General features: G+C 63.7%; 1 protein-coding gene across 5 annotated transcripts in view; it reads left to right on the top strand.

Moving 5' to 3' along the window:
- Positions 1 to 19,101, top strand: part of PDE4C (phosphodiesterase 4C) — an 88,282-nt gene extending 69,181 nt beyond the window's left edge. For all 5 annotated transcript variants that reach the window (XM_044998446.1, XM_044998448.1, XM_044998449.1 and 2 more), the window contains 10 exons: positions 1,619 to 1,731; positions 6,346 to 6,439; positions 11,010 to 11,188; positions 11,706 to 11,804; positions 12,658 to 12,822; positions 13,856 to 13,955; positions 14,415 to 14,569; positions 15,286 to 15,408; positions 15,853 to 16,035; positions 16,613 to 19,101. In XM_044998446.1, coding sequence (XP_044854381.1) covers positions 1,619 to 1,731; positions 6,346 to 6,439; positions 11,010 to 11,188; positions 11,706 to 11,804; positions 12,658 to 12,822; positions 13,856 to 13,955; positions 14,415 to 14,569; positions 15,286 to 15,408; positions 15,853 to 16,035; positions 16,613 to 17,188 — 1,787 coding nt within the window. In that variant the 3' untranslated portion in view covers positions 17,189 to 19,101. The remainder of the gene's footprint in view (positions 1 to 1,618; positions 1,732 to 6,345; positions 6,440 to 11,009; positions 11,189 to 11,705; positions 11,805 to 12,657; positions 12,823 to 13,855; positions 13,956 to 14,414; positions 14,570 to 15,285; positions 15,409 to 15,852; positions 16,036 to 16,612) is intronic.
- Positions 19,102 to 21,177: the final 2,076 nt, after the last annotated feature.

Below are 21,177 nucleotides of genomic sequence, written 5' to 3'. Positions count from 1 at the left end.
CTTATCCCAGAGCCTGGCAGCCCTGCAGAAGTCTGTGCCCCGTTGAAAGGCCGAGCACTTCTCGAGGCTGGCCTGGCCTTACTGGGTAGGGCAGGGGGCCTGGGCATCGCCCTCCCGGGCGGCTGGATGGGAGGGTGTCCCAGGACATCTCTGCTATAAGGTGGGGCTGCTGTCTGGGGCAGGGCCATAAGACCCAGTATAGGGCCCGACCCTGGCAGGGGGGCCTGTGCCTGTTGGCTTCCTGCCTGGACTTGGGGCATCAACGCCCACCCGAGCTGGCCTGGGGACTGTGATGACACAAGTCTCTCAAGATCCAGTGGGGGAAGTTGCAGCTAGCCCAGTTCAGACTGGGAATAAGGTGCAATGAGCGGAATTAGCCATGGGCTGTGCTGGGGTCCCCTCAAGAGGGATGGCTTTTCTGAAAGCTACAGCCTGGCTCCAACCGGCCTTAATTCAGGGCAGGTGTCAGACAATCACATCCCCTCCGCCCTCAGAACCGAGCTAGCAGGGCGGGCCAGGGACATTCACCCCAGGGGCCAGGCCTGCGATACCTGCTGCCCAGAGGAAACGGCAGCTTGGCCAAGCCACACCGTTCCCCCCGACTCCTGGGGTGTGCAGTGTGGCCAGTGCTTGGAAACACCAGCCACGTGGGCCTGGAAAACCCTCTTGTTTCATGGCAGAAAGTGCAGCAATTCCCCCCGCCAGGCTGGGGTTCAGCTCCCCCCCAGCTCTGTGCCACCAGGCCCTGCGGTGGTGCCAGGGTCAGATTCTTGGACAGGCTCACAGCAGTGTCTGGGTCCTGGCACCGCCCCACGGGGGCTTGGGGCAGTCCCAGCTGCAGGGCCGCCCAGAGGATTCAGGGGGCCGGGGGCAAAGCAATTTCGGGGGCCCCTTCCATAAGTTGCAATATTATAGAATACTAGATTCTCGTGGGGGCCCCTGTGGGGCCCGGGACCTGGCCCACTTGTCCCCCCCTCTGGGCGGCCCTGCAGCTCCAGGGCAGTTCTAGGGACGATGCCTCTCACAAGCTCTGGTGTTTGAGGTGGGCCCCGGGCAGGAATCGCCTGGTAGCCGGTGCCTGCTGCAGCCCGGGGAGCAGAGCTACCTTCTCGAGCCCCTGTGGACATCGTTACATGTCTGACCCCAAATCGCCCCACAGCCCCGGTCCTGCACCTCCCTTGGCACCGAACCCGTCAGGCTCACCCTCCTGCTGTCGCCATGGCAACACAACAAATGGCTGCAACTTCCACCTGATATTTGCTATTTGTGCTTTATGTAACGAGCCGGCCCTGCGAGCCCCCCCGGCTTGGCTTCCCCTCCAGCCAGATGCGGCCGGCCGGCAGGCTGAGCGCGGCACGGCTCCGGCTGGACAGGGCAGAGCAGGCCAGGCAGAGGGAGAGAGAACTTCGGGGCGACAGGCTGCTACGCTCTCCGGGCACCAGCCTGTGAAGCGAAGGCACCTCGGGGCCCAAGCTTTAAATGCTGGGAGCAGAGAGGCTGCAGTGCACGGCCCAGGGGGCACGGGCGTAATGCTGAGCCCCTGGGGCGTGCTGACATGGCCTCCAGCCAGCCAGCCAGCGAGCACCCTCCCCAATGCCGCCTGCTTCTCTGTCCGCAGAGGATGCCTGTCAGAAGCTGGCAATCGAGACCCTGGAAGAGCTGGACTGGTGCTTGGACCAGCTGGAGACCCTGCAGACCAGGCATTCTGTCAGCGAGATGGCCTCCAACAAGGTAAGAGACGTAGCAGCTCCTCGTAGGAGCCTGTGACCCCTGTCAGACCCTGACAGGCAACAGAGATGCTGCTCCTGTCTATAAACCCCCACCCAGCCGTCCTGTGGGCCACCACTGTGCAGAGAGCCGGTGGACAGTCCCAAGGACCCAGGGCCACACCTCATCCTGCAGAGCCTGGACGCAGGGGGTTGCACTCCTCTGCCCCCCCCCAGGAATGCAACCTGCTCTGGGCTGGAGTGTGGCAGCTGTTTGACACACAGCAGGTCAGGACAGGAAGTGGAGAACACTCTAGCCAGCTGACATGGACCAGAACGGTGGGGCTGGCACCTGCCGCTGGGTGCTTGGCAGATTATGGCCAACACTGTCAGCAGAAGCTGCTGGTTTAGGTACCTCTGGGTTTGGTAGCTGAGTTCCAGCAGAGTCCAAGGCAGCTACGGGTGAGTAGCCCTCTGGAAACCTGGCTCCAGGCAACTCCCGCGGGCAGGGCCCGGCTCAGCATAGGTGCCTGCTGCTGCTCTGTGTGTCTCAGTAGTGCCCAGGTGCCCCAGTCGCTGGCCACAACCCATTGCGCTGGGCGCTGCACAACCCCAGAGCAGAGAGACGCTGCCCCACGTGACAGTGATGCTACCGGGCGCACCCCAGCGCTGTCCTCGGCCTCATTGCCCCCTGTGCGTGGGCTTCCACTGTACGGATAGGGGGCATGTGGGTAACATTCCACCACCAGACCCCGTGTGTGGCCAGGGGTGCGCTCCCTCTGGGGTGGAGCGCAGGGGGCTCCTGGCTGCTTCCCAGCCCGTGACCAGAGTGGCAAGCAGCAGGCTCAGCAAGTTGCTCAGCTCTGGGATTCCCATCGCAGCCTGAGCTCAGGAATTACGTTCCCCATCCCAGGGCTCTTCTCTGACCGAGGCAAGTCAGGTTCTGCACTGGCACATTCTTTGCTCCCGGAGCAGATTTGCCTTTCGGGGGCAATGGCTAACGGGGTCCTTCTGTGACAGGGAGCCCCACTCGCTGGCTGCGGGCCCAGGCGGGCCGAGGGAGGCGTTAGGGTGTAGTCAGATTTATGGTTCTTACTTGGACTGTGTGGGCTCTGGTGCCCTTCTCATTGGGTTCAACACACAAGGGCTGCCCATACCCCCAGCCCCGCCCCAACCCGCTTGCGCCGCAGCAGCCAGCGAGAATCTGGGCTGTGCAGTGGGCCAGGAAGGTTAAACCTGGGCTCTGGCAAACCAAACGGGGCGTGAGTGCCAAACCCGAGCGAATGCCCTGCCCAAAGCCCCTGGCCCTCTCTGGCGAGGGGTCTCAGCTGTAGGCCCTGCTGCCCTGAGCTGTGGCGTCCTGGCACAGGGAGAGTGTGTCTCAGGGAACCAGGTCCCGAACCATCGAGCGAGGGCTCAGAGCTTAACACCAACACCTTGGGAGCCAGCCCAGCCCCTAGAGTGCTGGTCTAATGCCTCCACCTCAGCGCAGACCGCAGCCCTCGGCACTAGCTTCAGCCAGGCCTTCACACTCAGTCACCAGGGTGTGCCGAGCAACCCAGGAAGAGCCAAAGGGCTGCCCCTGCTTTGTGGAGAGAGGGGAGCACCAGGGCGGTGCTGGTGCGTAGTCACTAGGGCCTTGTCGGCACTGGCAAGAACGGCACCGGAATTCACCAGGGCGGCAATGGAGGAAGTGTGGCCGCATGGCTAAGGCACTGCTGTGGGAGTCGGGGGAGCTAGGCTCAGTTCCCAGCTATCGCTCTGACTCCCTGGGTGACTTTGGGCAACTTCCTGGATCTCTCCGTGCCTGAGTTCACCACCTGTGAATGGGAACAATGATGCTGCCTGCCTCCAGCGGGGCCGGGAAGATAGGCCCATGGACACTTCGGAGGTGCTCAGATTCTTCTGACGTGCGGAGCCAGGCTCAGGTGCTCTGAAAGCTGCCTAGTCCTGCCTGGAGAGGGTTGGATGTTGTCTCCACTGTCGTCCTGGAACTCATGAGGCGGAAAATCCTGCTCTCCTCCGGAGGGACCTGCCTGGCCAATTGCTCTTGCAGAAGCCAAGCCCACGAGCGATTTGGTTCCTGGCCTTCCGCTCTGACGAATGTTTGGAGCGCAATAGAAGGCAGCGGAGATGCTAATGTGTGTTCAGCGCCAAGTTCTCGGCTCACGTCACCCGCTCCTTCCTTCCTGTTGTTGTGCAGATGTTGCTGCGGCAGCACGTGCTGCACAGCTCAATCTGCGCCTCGGCTTCTTCTCCGGCTCATTTCTGTTTTCAGGAGCTTGACTTGCCAAGTGGCTCAGAACTGTGGGCTGGGCCTTCCTTAGAATAGTTCTGATCTGCGGGGGTAGCCCCGATACACACATGCACCGCGCAGAAACGGAACCGGGTGCCAGGGGGTAACCGGGAACAGACTGTGCCCCCGGCTGCGTTCTACACACACGTCGTCTCTCTCGCCAAGAGCCGAGGGCCTGGTAAAAGGAATTCCTTCGCCCAGCGAGTCGCTCCAGTACCCGCAGTCCGGCAGCCCTCTGCCCAGGGCACTGGAGCAGTTTGTACATTGGGGGGTGCTGAGAGCCATTGACCCCCTAAAAACAACAAGGAGTCCTTGTGGCACCTTAGAGACTAACACATTTATTTGGCCATAAGCGTCCGTGGGCTAGAACTCACTTCATCAGCCCAAATAAATGTGTTAGTCTCTAAGGTGCCACAAGACTCCTCATTGTTTTTGCTGATACAGACTAACAGGGCTGCCCCTGTGAAACCGGTCACTATTGCCCCAGCTGTAAACCCTGCATATAATAGAAACCGTTTCAAGCCAGGGGGTGCACCCCCAGCCCCCCATGCCCCTGGCCCCACCTTGCCATCCTGAGCTGCACCCACCTCTAGAACTGGGCCCCATTTCCTGCACCCAGGGGACAGAGGCGAGAGCTGACACCCCCCCGCCTGTCCTGCCCACTGCGCCGAGCCAGGCTCCGTCCCCTGGCCCAGCTCTGAGACGGGGGGCTGCCGTGCAGCACAGGAAGGGGTAAAGCGGCTGGGGCTCAGGCAGCTAATGGGAGCGCAGGGCTGGGGCCGGCCCCTGCCACGGAGCTCGCTCGTTGGGCGGCAGCGCGCTGGGGCGGGGCTACCTGCCGCAGCAGGAGCAGCCCTGGGGTGCCTGGGGCATGAGCAAGGAGCCCGAACCCCAGCAGCGATGCAGCCGGGAGTGGAGCCACTGGGCCCCTGCGGCCTGCGCTGCACCCTGCGCGTCCGCATCCTGCTCCGATTCATAGGGCATCAGGTGTTCGGCTAATCCCCCACCTCCCCAGCCCCCTGGTTCCCAAGGGGCATCCCTGGCTCAGCCCAAGGCTCCCGGCTGCACAGTGCCAGCCTTGCTCAGGGGGAGCTGAGATGCCTGACGCCAGCCCTTGGTCCTCCGCATCCTGGGGCTTTATCAAGGTAAGTGGGCGAGCTGGCCCCAGGCCCAGGGCTTGTCACTCCAGCAAGCTCCCCTGAGTTCCCTCCGTGCGGCAGCCTGGCCTGGGCCCACCCTCTGGCTCTCACACCCCAAGCGGGGTGCAGCCTGCTCTTGCTGGGGCCAGGCTGCATCCCCGGGCACCCTTGTGCCGGAGAGCCCGTGTCTAGCGTATCTCCCCGTGGTAGCGGTTCGGGGGAAGGGGGTCGGAGCCCTCCTGCAGCCCAGTCCTTATCTCGCCAGCTCCCCTGCAGTGGGGAGAGAGGCAGGTGATTCCAGCCGAAGAGTCCCAAACTGCAGCCCTGGTGCCCCTGGCTATGCACTGAGGTGCAGGCGCCCACCTGGGAATGCAGGGCCGGCTGTATTTCCCATTGGGTGTCCTGTGCGGAGCCCTGTTCTGCTCCGAGCGATTGCCTCCAGCCCTAGCCCTTGCTGATGGCTTTAGCTGCCCCAGTCATGTTTTGTCTTCTGCCCCAGAGCCAACGTCACCCCCTGGAAATTCTCCTGGTGAGCTCGGCCTGTGGCCTTCGCAAGGTCCTTGCCGGGCACCCTCTCCAGGGTGGCATTGAGCCTGTGCCCATGGCTCCTGCACTCTCTGCTCCTTTCACACGCACATGGTGCTGCGCAGTGGGACTGATCCAGCGTGTTGTGATTGTGCCACGTGCAATGGGTGTCACACATGATGGTGTGAACGCAGGGTCCAGCCCACTCACGGGGAAGGAAATCGGTCTGAAAGCAGCCTGTGAGCAGAGCAGTTTGCTTCAGTTGCACCTGCTGGGATATTCCTTCCCCAAGAATGAGCATGGAAAGGGGCAACAACCCAGATGCAGCAAGTTCGTGTAACAGCCCTTGGTCACATCCGTGCAGCTCGCACCTCTGTGGGCTGCGTCTCTGTGTTTACGTGCTGGTGCCGTGCCGCGGCGCACGGTCTGGTGTAGTACGCGTTGGAGGGCCCAGGTCACTACGAGCACATTATTATAAAACCCGTGAGAGCCTCCCAGGGCAGAGTGCTGCACCCCCCAGGGAAAGGAATTCCTGTTGCCATCCCCAGAGCCCGCTTGGTGCTTCCACTCCACCCTGTCCCCATCCCGCTGGGCAGGGCCATGGAGGCTGGGGCGGCGATTTCTCCTGCTCGGGTCTCCTGGCCGGGTTGCTAATGGGCACCATTGCTTGTCTTTGCAGTTTAAAAGGATGCTGAACAGGGAACTGACGCACCTATCCGAAACCAGCCGCTCTGGCAACCAGGTGTCTGAGTACATCTCCAGCACCTTCCTGGGTGAGTAGCAGGGCTGCGGGATGCCACGCTGCCCCGTCCATACGTCCTTTAGAGAATGTGATGTCTGGAGTTGAAGGACCAGTGAGAAGCCAGGGGGTGCGGCTGGAGCCAGAGATTTTCTCCTGTGCTGCACTGTGTCCCAGCAGCTCCCCATCGTGTGCTAAGCAGAGACTAGCCCCAGCCATGTGTGGAAGCCCCACTGTCTCTAAGGCTTTCCTAGACTGAGCAAAAGCCAGGCAGAAAACATGGAGGGGTAGTGATGGTGCATGTGGTGGAAGAGCCCTGCCTGTTGCATTTTGTTTCTCAGTGGATTCTGTGTAATCTCTTTGGGGCAGGGTGTGTTTGCAAAGCACCAGGCACAAAGGGGCTGGGGTGAGTTGGGTGTGGCCGTAGTCACTGGGATAATGATTGTTGTGGGGGCAGAATCATAGAATATCAGGATTGGAAGGACCTCAGGGGGTATCTAGTCCAACCCCCTGCTCGAAGCAGGACCAATCCCCAGACAGATTTTTGCCCCGGATCCCAAAATGGCCCCCTCAAGGATGGAGCTCACAACCCTGGGTTTACGAGGCTAATGCTCAAACCACTGAGCTCTCCCTCCCCCCACGCGCTGCACTGTTCCCACACCAGGAGTAGCTAGGGGAAGGTGCTGCACCCAGCAACGGCGTGTCAGCCTGCTAGGGAAGTCGTGTGACATCACTAAAAAGACAGGACAGCCACAGTCTCCTTCTGAGTCCTGCGCTGTGCCCTGGCTAAGTACATCAGCCACTTCTTCCCGGTGACGGGGCCGTGGGAACGGCTGCCCGCGAGGCCTCCCCTTTCTCTCCTTGTTACCCCGCAGAGAAAGGAGAAGTGCCCTTCTCCGCCCTCGTGACGTCTTGCCGGGTGACTGTGGGAATGTGGTCTCTGCTGTATGTGACGGGGCTGATTGAAGTGGCAAAAGGCCGCTCCTGGGCCCCCTCCAGCCCCGGTCAGGATTGAGGGGCAGGCGGAGGGATTTCCCTGCGTCCCTGGGCTTGCTTTGTCTCTGCATGTCAGTGTGGTCGGGGTGGGGTCCAGCAGCCTTGCAGTGGCCAAGGTGTGGCCAGCGTTTAGGAAGGGCTTGGTTTAACATGTCCCCAGCTGCAGTCCAGCCTGTTGCCCCACGGCTAGAGCCACTCTGCCGGGCCTTCCAGCCGGAGATAAGGAGCCGGCCACGTTTCTAGTGCCACAAAATAGTGATACAGAGGCCAGCAGATACATTCCTCAGCATGCGCTGATGTCGCTGCTGCCAGCCCCCCGCTTCCAAGAGGAGGGTTTGCCCGGTAACGGCGGGTCTGTCTGCAGAGCACTCGGGCATGGGACTGCAGCACGTGTCGGCATGCCCAAGAGCACCATAGCCGTGGTAGCTGGGGGGTGCTATCACCCTGAGGATGTACCCAGCGTCCTGGGGGCCGGCACCTGTGCTGCTCCATCAACACTGCTGCTGTTACTGGAGCCAGCCAGATCAAAGCGAGCTTGGTGTGCACCCGTGCTGCAGATCGCAGAGCAGGGTGGACAGGCCATTGAGATACAGCTACCCCAGCAGTTCTCAAAGTGCGGGTCGGGACCCTGTTCTAATGGGGTCGCCAGGGCTGGCATTAGACTTGCTGGGACCTGCAGCTGGAGCCCTTGGTCTTGGACTGTGGCCTCCCCACCCAGGGCAGTGGGGCTCGGGCAGGTTCAGACTTTGGTCCCCCCCGGGGGCGTGTCGTGATTTTTGTTGTCAGAAGCGGGTCGTGGAGCAGTGAAGTTTGGGAACTGCTGGGCTACGCTCAGAGCTGGGGGCGGGTCCCAGCTCCAGGAGACCTGCTGGCGCTAGCTCTGCTCAAGCTGGTGCGTTAAGAGAGTGTAGCCAGGGTGGCACGGCCGGGCTCGCTGGGCCGAGCACATACCCCGTCCCGCTGGCCGCGCGGCCGCAATCAGCACTAGGGCGGGGGAGGCGCCTCCAGCCCCAAGTGCAGACGTAGGCAGAGCCTGTGAACAGGTTTGCCATGAACCACCAAACAAGTGAGCTTAACGCTTGCTCCCAGCTCTGGCAGGGCCTGTGCTCATTAGCTGCATGCTCCTGACACGGCCACTCAGCCCGCCGCTCCCTCCTTCGCCAGCGCTGCTTGGAGCGGCTGCACCCCACATGCCAACAACAAAAATCCGACTTGTCAACAGGCAGAAAAAAACACAGGACTTTTCGGGTGACCGGAAACAAGGGCCCAGAGCACCAGGCCCTCACTGGAGAAACTGGGTCTGTCCCAATAAACCAGAGTGGAGGCTGCTTTAGGGTCACAACACAGCGGTGGTTAATCTCCAGCATCAGACAGTCTGTTGGTCACGCTGACCCTCACACCATCTGGGCTTGTACACGGGTCGACCGACCTGCCCAGGCTCTGCCAGCCCCTGTGCTTGCGGCCTAGGGCCTTTGGCTGAGTGACGGCGTTTCCCTGTTCTGGAGTCGGCGGGGGCAGGAATCCCATGTGCTTTGGGGTGACAGGCAGGCAGGGGCTGGGCACCAGAGCGGCACCATGCCATCCCCAGGAAATGGAGCAGCTCCTCAATGCTCAGCGAGAAGAATTAGCTGACTCCCAGCATTTGCTTAGGTGTCGCAGCCCCCCTGGGACGGGACAGGCCGTGATGCCCGGCACTCACTGTTGGCATGGAGCTTGGGGAAAGCCCAGCACCCAGATGGAAATCGGGGTCCTGCTGGTCTCTGCACAGAGCAGCAGAGGCTGCCAGGGCCTCAGAGATCTTGTGTAGCCCTTGTACATTCCCGGCGCTGTGCAGACGTGAGGCTAATTAGAGACCCTGCCCTTCCCAGAGACCTGATTGCAGCCCAGGCTAATGAAATCACATGGGAAATACTGACTGGCCTGCCAGGTGGCGTGACCATGCGTCTCCAGCTACACCCAGCGCAGGGCTCTGTCCCCTGTGTCCCTTTGTAACTGCAATCCAGACCTGACCTGGAGGCGAGATGCTTCCTCTGCGTCTCTTCCTTTCCCAGCAGAGCAGAGGGTGGAGCGGGGTCCTGGGTCCTCACTCCGGCAGGATTCCAGCTGGAGTCCGCTGGCAGGGGGCTCGTCTCTGGGCACCTGGCGCTTGAACTGCAGCGCCGTGTCCAGGCAGAGCTGGGCAGCATGCGCTGGGTGCAGCTGACGGCCAAGTCCTTGGGGGTTCTCTTGCACAGCCCAGCTCTGCATGGGGCCGTGCACAGACCCTGCATTCCTGGGGCTGAGGGCTCAGAGCAGCGCTCGTCCCTCGGGATCAGCCCTGTCCCACACACGGACTTGGCTTTACTTTCATTTTCCACGGGTCCCCCCACCCCCCTCTTTAGCAGCTGCCTGTTTGAGGAATGCAAACGCCCTGGGGCTCCCTGCAGTCTCAGGCCCTTTGCTGAGATAGTGGGGCTTTAACAAAGGGAGTGTTCCTTTGGCTACCTACCTGGCTGCGGGAACAGGAGAGGCCTCCACAGAGAAAATCTGCACCACCCCCGCCCCCAGAATGAATGCAGCTTCCCAGCCCTGCCTCTGGGCTGCGTCAGCAGCTCCATTTTACAGATGGGGAAACTGAGGCACGGAGCAGGTCGGGGGCTCTTCTGGGAGCCTCTGGCAGAGCTCTGAACCGCACCCTGATGGCGATGGAGCAGAGTGGCTGTGAAGAACCCCGGCTTGCCACGGTTCCCAGTGCTGGGCAGGGGGTTACACAGGTGATCCATGCCTGTGCGTGTGCACCGGGGGAGAGGGGAGGAATTGGTCTTTGAAACATCAGTTTAGCTGGGAAGCACCAACATTCCTCAACACATTGTCTCTCGTTGCCATGGCAGCGATAATATTATTAGACTCAACTTACGTCAGTTCTGGGTCTGAGTCGTATTGGCGGGCGGGCGGGTCAGGCCTGAGCGGCGTGAAGCCGTGGGGCTCGGGCGGAAAACACACAGGGCTTGTTCCAGAATTTGAACTCTCCAGGAAACTGACAGGGCCCACAGGCCAGGGCACAGAGCCGGCTGCTCTCAGGCGCTGAGTGCGGGCGCTGGGCCGCGGTGCGGGGCTTTGACAGGCGCTTGGCAAGGGTAACGCAGTGTTCTGCAGGGGAAGCGGGGCCCACTGTCCCTGCTGGCCGTCCCCAGCTGCCTGGGGCACAGGGTCAGGGGCTTTCCCCCAGCTTGGCAGTGGTGTCCCGTCCTGTTCCCCCCCGCTGGAAATCTGCCACTTTCCTGCTGCTCAGGGACCTCACCCAGCCGCGCTGCCAAGGGCTCTGAGGTGGGGGGCGTTCAGTGGGCTCCGACCAGCCTGGTGCCCGCTGGCTCTCAGAGCAGCCTCTTGGCTCACCAGCTGCTCAAGGAAGGACAGAGGCAGGTGCCGGAATTGGTCTGATTTAGTTGGGGTTGGTCCTGCTTTGAGCAGGGGGTTGGACTAGATACCTCCTGAGGTCCCTTCCCACCCTGATAGTCTGTGATCCTTGATCTATGACCCAGGCAGCGTCCCCAGCTCCCAGCTGGCGATGGCCTGGCGGGGGCCTGTGCCCAACACGCCGACCGTTCTCTGCATGTTCTCTCCCCCAGACAAACAGCATGAGGTGGAAATTCCCACCCCCACGCCCAAGGAGAAGGAGGCGGAGAAGACGACGCGCCCCATGGCCCAGATCAGCGGCCTGAAGAAACTGACGCACAGCTCCAGCTTCATCAGCTCCAGCATCCCTCGCTTCGGGGTCAGGACGGACCAGGAAGGGCTCCTGGCCAAGGTGAGCGGGGCCCTGAGCCCACACGCTGAGGGAGGGAGAGGAATGCTTGGCCCCAGGGCCCCTCGGCCCCGTGTTCCCCTGGCTGCCTTCCCCCCGTCCTGCCGCCAGGCCTGTGCCGGCCACGCCCCTCCCCCGTCCTGCCGCCAGGCCTGTGCCGGCCGCGCCCCCCTCCCCGTCCCGCCGCCAGGCCTGTGCCGGCCACGCCCCCGCCCCCCCGTCCCGCGGCCAGGCCTGTGCCGGCCACGCCCCCCTCCCCGTCCCGCCGCCAGGCCTGTGCCGGCCGTGCCCCCCTCCCCGTCCCGCCGCCTGGCCTGTGCCGGCCGCGCCCCCCGCCCCGCCCGCCGCCAGGCCTGTGCCGGCCGCGCCCCCCTCCCCGCCCGCCGCCAGGCCTGTGCCGGCCGCGCCCCCCCACTTCCCCGCCGCCGGGCCTGTGCCGGCCGCGCCCCCCTCCCCGTCCCGCTGCCAGGCCTGTGCCGGCCGCACCCCCTGCTGACTCACTGCCATGTGTCTCTCCCAGGAACTCGAAGATACAAACAAATGGGGTCTTGACATGTTTAAAATCACAGAGTATTCTGGCAACCGCCCACTCACGGTCATCATGTACAGCATCTTCCAGGTGAGTGAGCCATGGGCAGCGTGGAGAAGGGGGTTGGGGGCAGCAGGGGATAGGACGGGGGCGGGGGGGCAGGATGGGGACAGCACGATGCCTCTCGTTCTGACCTGGCCTCCCCGCATAGTCGCTGGCCTTGCCTCTCCCAAGCTCGTCCTTGTCCGCACAACCCTACAGGGCAGCTGTGTCTGGGGAGGTGCCAGGGCAGCTGCAGGTCGGAGAAACTCCCTGGAGCTCTGAATTAAAAACCTTTGTCCAGCCAGCTGGTGGGGGGTGGGGTGTCCCTGCCACAGACAGAGCTGTCCCCCTGCCCTGATCCCGCTAACTCCCTCTCTCCCCCCGCAGTTCCCACCCCGGAGCTCAGCCAGGCCCTGGCTGTGGCAGTGCAGGGGGGAGGCGTGGGTGGGAGCCCCTGGCTATGGGAGGGGATGGGGAGGATTTGTCCAGCCAGCTGGTGGGGGGTGGGGTGTCCCTGCCACAGACAGAGCTGTCCCCCTGCCCTGATCCCGCTAACTCCCTCTCTCCCCCCGCAGTTCCCACCCCGGAGCTCAGCCAGGCCCTGGCTGTGGCAGTGCAGGGGGGAGGCGTGGGTGGGAGCCCCTGGCTATGGGAGGGGATGGGGAGGATTTGCAGAAGCAGCCGGGCAGCGGGCACAGTGCTGCTCTCACCATTCCCACCCCATCCCTTCCTGGGCAGGCTGGCGGAGCGCGTTGGCCCTGGGGCACCTGGGGCTCTCTCTCCCGTGAGCTGGGCCCCTGAAGCTGGGGACCGACCCTGGCTCGTCCTGAAGCTGCACTGGGGTAGCGGGAAGGTCAGCGCCCTGCGCTGAGCCCATCCCACCCTCTCTGCCACCCAGCAGGAGCGGGACCTGATGAAGACCTTCCGCATCCCAGCCGACACCTTCATCACCTACATGATGACCCTGGAGGACCATTACCACGCCGACGTGGCCTATCACAACAACATCCACGCCGCAGACGTGGTCCAGTCCACGCATGTGCTGCTGTCCACGCCGGCTCTGGAGGTGAGGGGGTGGGGCCAACTCTCGGAGGTGCTCCCCCACCCAGGCTCCAGACTGGGCGGCCGGCGGGGCTGCACAATGGTGTGAATCCGTGGAGGGATCGGGTCTGCCCCTGGGCTCCAGAGCTCAGCGCCCCCCAGAGCACGTCTCTCTGCAGCCTGGACTAGGTCTGCACCATGTCACAAGCCGCCCATCCCCAGGGAGGTTTGTCCATCCTTTAATGAAAGAGCCATAGAAATCAGAGACTCAAAGAACTGGAAGGGACCTCGAGAGGTCGTCTAGCCCAGCCCCCTGCACTCACGGCAGGACTGAGTATTATCAGCCCATCCCTGACAGGGGTTTGTCCAACCTGCTCTTAAAAATCCCCAATGACGGAGATTCCACAACCTCCCTGGGCAGTTTGTTCCAGTGTTTAACCACCCTGACAGTGAGGAAGTTTTTCCTAGTGTCCCACTTAAACCTCCCTGGCTGCAGTTTAAGCCCATTGCTTCTTGTCCTGTCCTCAGAGGTTATTGAGAACAATTTACCTCCCTCCTCCTTGTAACAACCTTTGACATACTTGAAAACTGTTCTCATGTCCCCTCTCAGTCCCCTCGTGCAGCCCAGTTTCCTGGAGTTTTGGGTGGTCCCTGAAGGCAGGTCGCACTGTCTGGGCGGGACAGTTGGCTGCAGGGAAGAAGGGACGTGGGGGCAGGGGTAGGAGTTACACTTCCGGCCGGGTCTCCCCACAGTCCCATCCTGGACCTGTTCACACCAGGATCCCAGCTGGGGGATGCCTCCCACCTGGAGCGTGTGGGAAATACCCCGACTTTCCCTCGCCCCAGCTTGCTGCCGAGACGTGCAGGCAGGCTGGGACGCAGGCGCCTCCAGCCGCAGTTAACCAGAGCTAAGAGGCTTGCTCCCAGTGGGCCGCGGTGACGTACACCTCTGGCTCGCCCAGCGTGCAAAGCCACGTGTTCGGTGTATGGGCCCGCCACGGCCGCCGTCCTGCAGAGCGGCTTGCTTTCCCTTCTGACTCTCTGTCCCTCGGTTCCAGGCTGTGTTCACGGACCTGGAGGTCATGGCTGCCATCTTCGCCAGCGCCATCCATGATGTTGACCACCCAGGCGTGTCAAACCAGTTCCTGATCAACACCAGTGAGTGCAGATCCCCCAGGAACCTGCTGGTCCCGGGAAACGCGTGTGTCCTACGGCTGGCTGCCCCAGGCCACTGTGATGAGACGCTGGCCAGCAGGGCCGGCTTTAGGGCGATTCCCGGGAATCGGGCCCTGCGCCTAAGAGGGCCCCGCACCCTCCGCCGAAGTGCCCCCGGACACAGCGGCAACCGCTTGAGCTGCCGCCGAATTGCCGCCGCTCTCTGTGGCAGCATTTCGGCAGCAGCTCTTTCGAATCGGGCGGGCTGGGCCCCCCGGACGGCTTCTGCACTTGGGATCGACGTGGCCCCGGATATCACACGAGGTGCCCCGGACCCGGCTGGGGCCAGTCATTTCCCAGTGCAGCAGGGAGAGCCGCCAAGAGCCCCCGGCAGCCACATGGATGGGCTGGCGTCCGGGAGCCTGCGTCGGCCTCTCACGCTAACCCCGCCTGTCTCTGCAGACTCGGAGCTGGCTCTGATGTACAACGACGTCTCTGTCCTGGAGAATCACCACCTGGCCGTGGGCTTCAGGCTCCTCCAGGAGGAAAACTGCGACATCTTCCAGCACCTTGGCAAGAAGCAGCGGCAGTCGCTCCGCAAGATGGCCATCGACATGGTGAGGGGGCAGGGCCTGCTCGGCGCTCAGGAGACTGCATGGGGGTCAGGCCTAGGTACTCCCTACAGACGCCCCACACGCAGCTGGTGCCAGAGCCACCCTGAGCACCAGGGCAAGGCGCTGGGGCGCTCTCATAAAGCAGGTGACGCAAGGTCAGCCCCCAACGCCTGCATGGAGTGACGGCCTGACAGGAATGGGCCCCCTTTGACTCGACACCTGTCTGCCCCTCGTGCCCTTGCTGCGTCGCTATTGCAGAGCAAGGGCCCCGATGCAGCTGGGTCTGGGGTCTTCCATGCACCTGCACCCGCTGCTCCCAGCAGGGCTTGGCAGACTCAGGGTCAATGATCCACGGACTCAATGGTGGCCCGGAGCAGCTGGACACGCTGTTCCCTTCACTCCGAACAGGACCTGGCTGCTCTGGGCACGGCTGATCTTGGTCTCCATGCTGTGTTGTGACATCCCTGGAGTGGGAGAGTCACAGCCTGTGAGGTCCCTTCTAGCTGCCCCCGCACCAGCCAGCCTGGGATTGTTCCCCACCCAGGCACCAGCGATGAGACTGGCCCAGGAGGCACAAGAGACCTGCATTCGGTTCCATGGAGGTGGCTGCTGGAGCCAGGGTGCTGGGGGAGTGGAGGGACAGGCTGCCTGGTTTGCTGGCCGTCGGGCTGGGCCGCCCGGCTGGACACAGGCTAATGGGTGCCCTCTCCTCCATGCAGGTGCTGGCAACGGACATGTCCAAACACATGAACCTGCTGGCAGATCTGAAGACGATGGTGGAGACCAAGAAGGTGACCAGTCTGGGAGTCCTGCTGCTGGATAACTACTCCGACCGAATCCAGGTGAGAGCAAGGGGCTCTGGGACCCCGACCCCATTCACTGCAGGCCCCAGCCCTTCCTCCTCACTGCTTCACCCATCGGCCGGAATGGTCTCCAGCCTGTGATGAGACAGTGACATTCCTCGCTGATGCCCCCCTCTGCCCTCCTGAACCTGAGACAGATCCCAACCACCCCCCTCCTGTGGCCCCACCACAGCGCTCAGAGCTCCAGAGCCAGGTCTGGCTCCAGGCTGGGCTGCTCCGGGGCTGTCCTCGCAAGAGAATAACGACCGAATGCCCAGCCAGGGCCCTGCCCCCTCCTCTTTGGGCATCTCATGCAGACACTGCCAGGTCCCAGCTCAGTGCTGCCCCCGAGGGACGGGCCCTGGGAGTGGGGCCGGCCAGGGCAGCCAGGCATCGGGGAGGTGGATGGGCTCTTTGCAAAGCTGTGACTGTCCTTCCCCCCAGGTGCTGCAGAACATGGTTCACTGCGCTGACCTCAGTAACCCCACCAAGCCCCTGGAGCTGTACCGCCAGTGGACGGACCGGATCATGGTGGAGTTCTTCCACCAGGGGGACCGGGAGCGGGAGAAGGGCATGGAGATCAGCCCCATGTGCGACAAGCTCAGCGCCTCCGTGGAGAAGTCCCAGGTGAGGCTGGGGCTGGGGCTGGGGCTGGGGTTCGCTTCCCAAGCAGGCGAAAGGGGCCAGCGAGGCGCGGTGGAGCACAGTGGGAGGGAAGGAGGAATGTGGCCCTGGGAGGAGTCTTCTCTAGGGGACCTCTGCACCCACCCATCACCGAGAAGAGGGCAGGGGCTCTTGGGCCAATCCCTCTGCTGCCACCCCACTGCACTCGCCACCGGGGAGGATCCTGCTGCGGCCCCGTCCATCCGGCACGTTGGCTCCGAGGCAGCGTCTGGGCTCTTGTGGAAGGATCCGGGTGGGGAGAGGCAGCCTGGGCACGACTCCCTGGGGGCGATAGCAGGTGATGAAGCAGGGAGGAGCTGGCACCACTCCCGGTCCTTTGGTGTCGCCCATGGGCCGTCCCGTCAGCAGGCTCTGGAAATCAGCAGGTCCCGGGGCCAGGTCCCCCCAGGGTCAGAATTGGACGGGGGAAGCTGATGTAGATGCTGGGCCTGACTGCAAGACTCCCGGGGGGCAGGGATGCTGCCCCCTTGGGGACGTGCCTGGACCTGCCCGTAACCCCCAGCTCTGCCTTTTCTCACAGGTGGGCTTCATCGACTACATCGCTCACCCGCTGTGGGAGACGTGGGCCGATCTGGTGCACCCTGACGCCCAGGAGATCCTGGACACGCTGGAGGACAACCGGGAGTGGTACCAGAGCATGATCCCGCACAGCCCCTCGCCGCCTGAGCAGCAGGATCCCGAGAAGGGCGGTGCGGGGGAGAAGTTCCAGTTCCAGCTGACCCTGGAGGAAGAGGGCGAGTCGGACACTGAGCCGGAGGAGGCCGAGAGCCCGCTGGAGGAGGACAACAGTGGCAGCGACTCCAAGACGCTGGCCACAGATGACTCGGAGTCGGCAGAGCTCGAGCGCCTGTCCCCCGGCTCAGCTGGCAGGGACTCTCCGCCCCCCGCGCACAGCGGCCCGCTCAGGAACACGCTGGTCAAGCAGAAGGAGGTCTTGCACTTTGACAACAGGAGGGCTCTGGAGAGGACGCTCTCGCAGCCCGACGGCGGCACCTCACTGGGGTGCCCGGAGCTGGGCCGCAGGGGGAGCCTGGAGGCCAGGGAGCTGGGCCTGGACACAGAGGGGAACCTCACGTTTCTGCCGCTGGGGACGTAATGGGCGGCGCCCGCTGTGCCCGTTGGTTGGGTCTGGGAGCCACCTGGAGACCGGGCGCCGCAGGGTGGTTAATAAAGAGAGCGAGATTGGGGCGCGGAGCACATGAGCTCTGTGGGCCCCCACCCTCCCGTAGCACCCGCTGGGGACAGACCGGGACCCTCCGGAGGGAGCAGGTGGGGCCGGTCTGGAATTGCCAAGCTGCCGTGTGCCCTCGAGTGATGACCGGGCAGCTCCGGCGCCTCCCACACGGCCTGGGAATGGCTCTGTACCTGAGCAGGCCCCCAGCCGCCCTGGGCGGGTCTGTGCGCTGCTGCTGGGCTCGGACAGGGCTGCGGCTGCAGCATTGTCATGTGTGTCTTGCCTCACTATCCTCGGTCTCACCCTGTGCCCTCCGCCTCCGCGCCTGCCAGCCAGGGCCCGACCTGGACCCGGATGGGCAGAAGGGCTGGGAGCTGCAGGGGGGCAGACGGGCCACGCAGACCCATGGGCATCCCTGCTGCTCACAGCTAAGCACTGTGTCCCCTTCGGGCTGCAGCTCTGGGCTCCCGAGTGGGGAGCATGTTCCCTGGTACCCCTGGGCCGTGCCCCCTCGGAGCCTGGCCCCCTCCCCCCTGCCGGGATGCACTGACTCTCCTCCCCGGGAAGCCAGGCCTTTGATCCACATGCACACGGGCTGTGCCAGCCCGGGGCCCCAGCTAAGCCTGGCTGGCCTGGCTCCCCACCTTGAGCTCCTCAGCAGCCAGGCTGCAGTGTCCTGCCTGTTAGCGGCTCAGCAGCCCCCACCGGCCGGCCCAGCGCTGCCTCCGAGCGCCGAGGCTGGTGAGCCCCTCACCCGCTGTTCCCTTGCCGCGGCAGAGTCCAGCCAGTCCCGCTCCACTTACCTCCCGTCCCGGGCAGTTCCCCACCCACCCCCTCCCGCGGAAGGGGATGTGGGGTGGGGACCCCCCTCCAGGAGGTGGGGCTTTGCCCCCACGTTCCAGCTCCAAGCACTGCATCCCGTGGCTGCAGGGGCTGGAGCGCTGGGTGCATCCAGGCCGCAGCTGGGATTTCCTCACGGGGTGACGGTCACATCATCTCCCCGGGAGCTCTGGGGCCAGGCGCTCGGCTGCTGTGACCTGGCGCAGCTCCTTGGTACCCAGCAGAGCCGCTGGCCTCGGGCGCGGTGAGTAACAGAGCCGGGAGGGAACCTGTCCCATGTCACCGGGCGCAGGCCCCTCTCCCACAGGCCGCCCCGGGCTCGGTGCGTGGAGGCGACTCCCCGTCGAAGGGTCTGGATTCTACCCGCGTAGCTCCCACCGCCTGCGGCTGGGCCTGGCAGCCCGGGCACAGCCGTTCCCATAGCGGAAGGGGAAGAAGCTGTCTGGGTCTCAGGCACCTTTATCGGGGCTCACGGTGCCCAGGCCGGGAGCTGGGCTGCTCCAGCGACCTTCCCCGCCTCTGCCTGTCCTGGCCAGCTTGCGAGTCCCAGTGAAGCCAGCAGGAGGCACTGCTGGTAATGGGAGTCTATGGAAGGCCCCGGGTGGCAGAGGGTCTCTATTTACAGGAGCTGTCACAGAACAGCATCTGGTGCTGCCCGTCAGGGACGCCCCCTTCTCCTGCGCTGGATACACGGGACCTGGACCACGCAAGTACGTTGTACTGTGCTGTGCTGCTGTCAATCTCCATTGCCTCTAATTGATGCAGCTAAACGAACTGGCTGCCCCCCTCGGCGGGGAGACGGGCAGGACAGGGGCTGGGCACCAACATACCCCCTGCTTCCCTGATGCCAGACAGCCCTTTGCAGGCAGACGCTGCAGACTATGAACCAAAGGGAGAGATGCGTATTCCCATTGCAAAGCAGCAATGGCTCCCCAGTGCAACAGCCCCCCCGGCTGGGGGGGGGGGCTGAGTGGGCCTGGCAGTGGGAGCTGGGAGACCCTTGAGTGCTGGGGGGGGGGGCTGGGGAGACCAGGGAGTGCTGTGGGGGGGCTGGCTGGGGGGGCTGGAGAGACCAGGGAGCGCTGTGGGGGGGCTGGCTGGGGAGACCAGGGAGCGCTGGGGGGGGGCTGTAGAGACCAGGGACCGCTGTGGGGGGGGGGAGACCAGGGAGCACTGTGGTGGGGGGTTGGCTGGGGAGACCAGGGAGCGCTGGGGGGGGCGGCCTGGGGGGCTGGGGAGACCAGGGAGCGCTGGGGGGCTGCAGAGACCAGGGAGCGCTGGGGGGGGGGCTGGCTGGGGAGACCAGGGAGCGCTGCGGGGAGGGGCTGGCTGGGGGGCTGCAGAGACCAGGGAGCGCTGGGGGGGGGGGCTGGCTGGGGAGACCAGGGAGCGCTGGGGGGGGCTGGCTGGGGGGGCTGGAGAGACCAGGGAGCACTGTGGGGGGGTGGCTGGGGAGACCAGGGAGCGCTGCGGGGGGGGGCTGGCTGGGGGGCTGCAGAGACCGCAGTGCACTAGGCAGCATGTTTAATTTATTGTGGGGCACGTTCACTTTTTAAAGCCTTTTGTAGCTCACTTTTTAATCCCGTCACCTCCTCACTCCCGTGTCCCTTGTTCCACGCGGGTTCTACTGTGACCGGCACTCGAAATGCTGCATTTATACCTTGCACTGTGGCGGCCCAGCCGAGCTGCGGCCCCGTTCCTCGTTGGCCGTGTGTCTGAGCTGGGCAGAGACTCTCCTCGGCGCGTATTAAACCTGTTCCGGCTCTTTCATTTCTCCAACGTGATCCGTGTAAACGTGTTTCTATCGTGAGATAAAGGCCCAAGGGTCTAACAGGGTGCATCTGGTGGCTGCGATGGGCTGGGCTGGGAGAGCTGCATTGCTGCCCTGCCCTGGGTGCTGGGTGCTGCTTTAATGGGAGCGGCCCCCATGGCCAACTCCTGCCCCAACTCAGACTCGGGCACTTCCTTCTCCAGTGGGGCTGGTCAGCGCTGTAAACGCAGCCATGTGGCCAGCGAGTGTCACGGGGTCCCCGGGCGCTGCTCTGGAACTGCTCCCCACTGAGCCAGGCAGGACCCTGGGGAGCCTCCTCTCCCTCGGAGCAGCCTGTCTGCAGGGCGAGAAGCTCCCACGGCTTCACCTCCTGGGTCTCTCCTTGGAGCATTCAGCATCCCCTGCCCTCCGTGCGCTTCCCCCAGCGAGTCCGCCCAGGCGGGGTCCTGGGGGGGCCACAGGGTCCTGCCCCCCCACGTCGCAGTCAGACGTGACTCTCAGCCAGCCAGTAACACAGAGGTTTATTCGATGAGAGGAACAGGGTCTAAACCAGAGCTTGTAGGTACAGAGAACAGGACCCCTCGGCCGGGTCCATTCTGGGGGGCAGTGAGCCAGACCCCCATGGCTGCACTTCACTCCTCGTCCCCAGCCAGCTCCAGACTGACACCCCCTCCAGCCCCCCCTCCTCTGCTCAGCCCCTTTCCCGGGCCAGGAGGTCACCTGACCTCTTTGTCTCCAACACCTTCAGTTGGCACCTTTGCAGAGGGGGGGCCCAGGCCATCAGTTGCTAGGAGACAGAGTGCCAGGCATTTAGGTGCACTGGCCCCTTCCTCTGCAGCAATCACACACCCTTATCCCACCACCTAGATACTTAAGAACTGCAGAGGGGACACTGAGGCACCAACACAGTATTCAGAGAAAACATTAAGACCATTCCCAGCTCCTCACAGGTAGCGAGCGCGGTGCCTGGCAGAGGGGCGGCCGTGCCCCCAGCAGCACCCTGGCACAGCTCCTTGCTCCTGGTCCCAAGCCGCCTGTGGACACTGGAGGGAAGTCGCCTGCTCTGGAGAACCAGCCGCATGGCTGGTTAGAACCAAGGCAGCGGCTGGTGGCTGGGCACGTGGCAGCTGGAATTCATGCCGTTGGCTCAGCTCGCTCTCAGCAGAAAAGCTCCGTTCCTTTGAGACAAGCTGAGTTCTTCCCAGGAAACGTGAATTCGTCTCTGATGCTCCCGGCCCAGCTAAAGTCAGAATTTGAGCCTGGCCCCTGCGCAGTGCAGCGCACTCCTGGCTCCCCTCCC

This window comes from Mauremys mutica, chromosome 24 (assembly GCF_020497125.1).
Source record: "Mauremys mutica isolate MM-2020 ecotype Southern chromosome 24, ASM2049712v1, whole genome shotgun sequence".
NCBI classification, from domain to species: Eukaryota; Metazoa; Chordata; order Testudines; family Geoemydidae; genus Mauremys; species Mauremys mutica.
The sequence above is the reverse complement of the archived record's forward strand: the minus strand, read 5'-3'. Positions and strand labels throughout refer to the sequence as shown.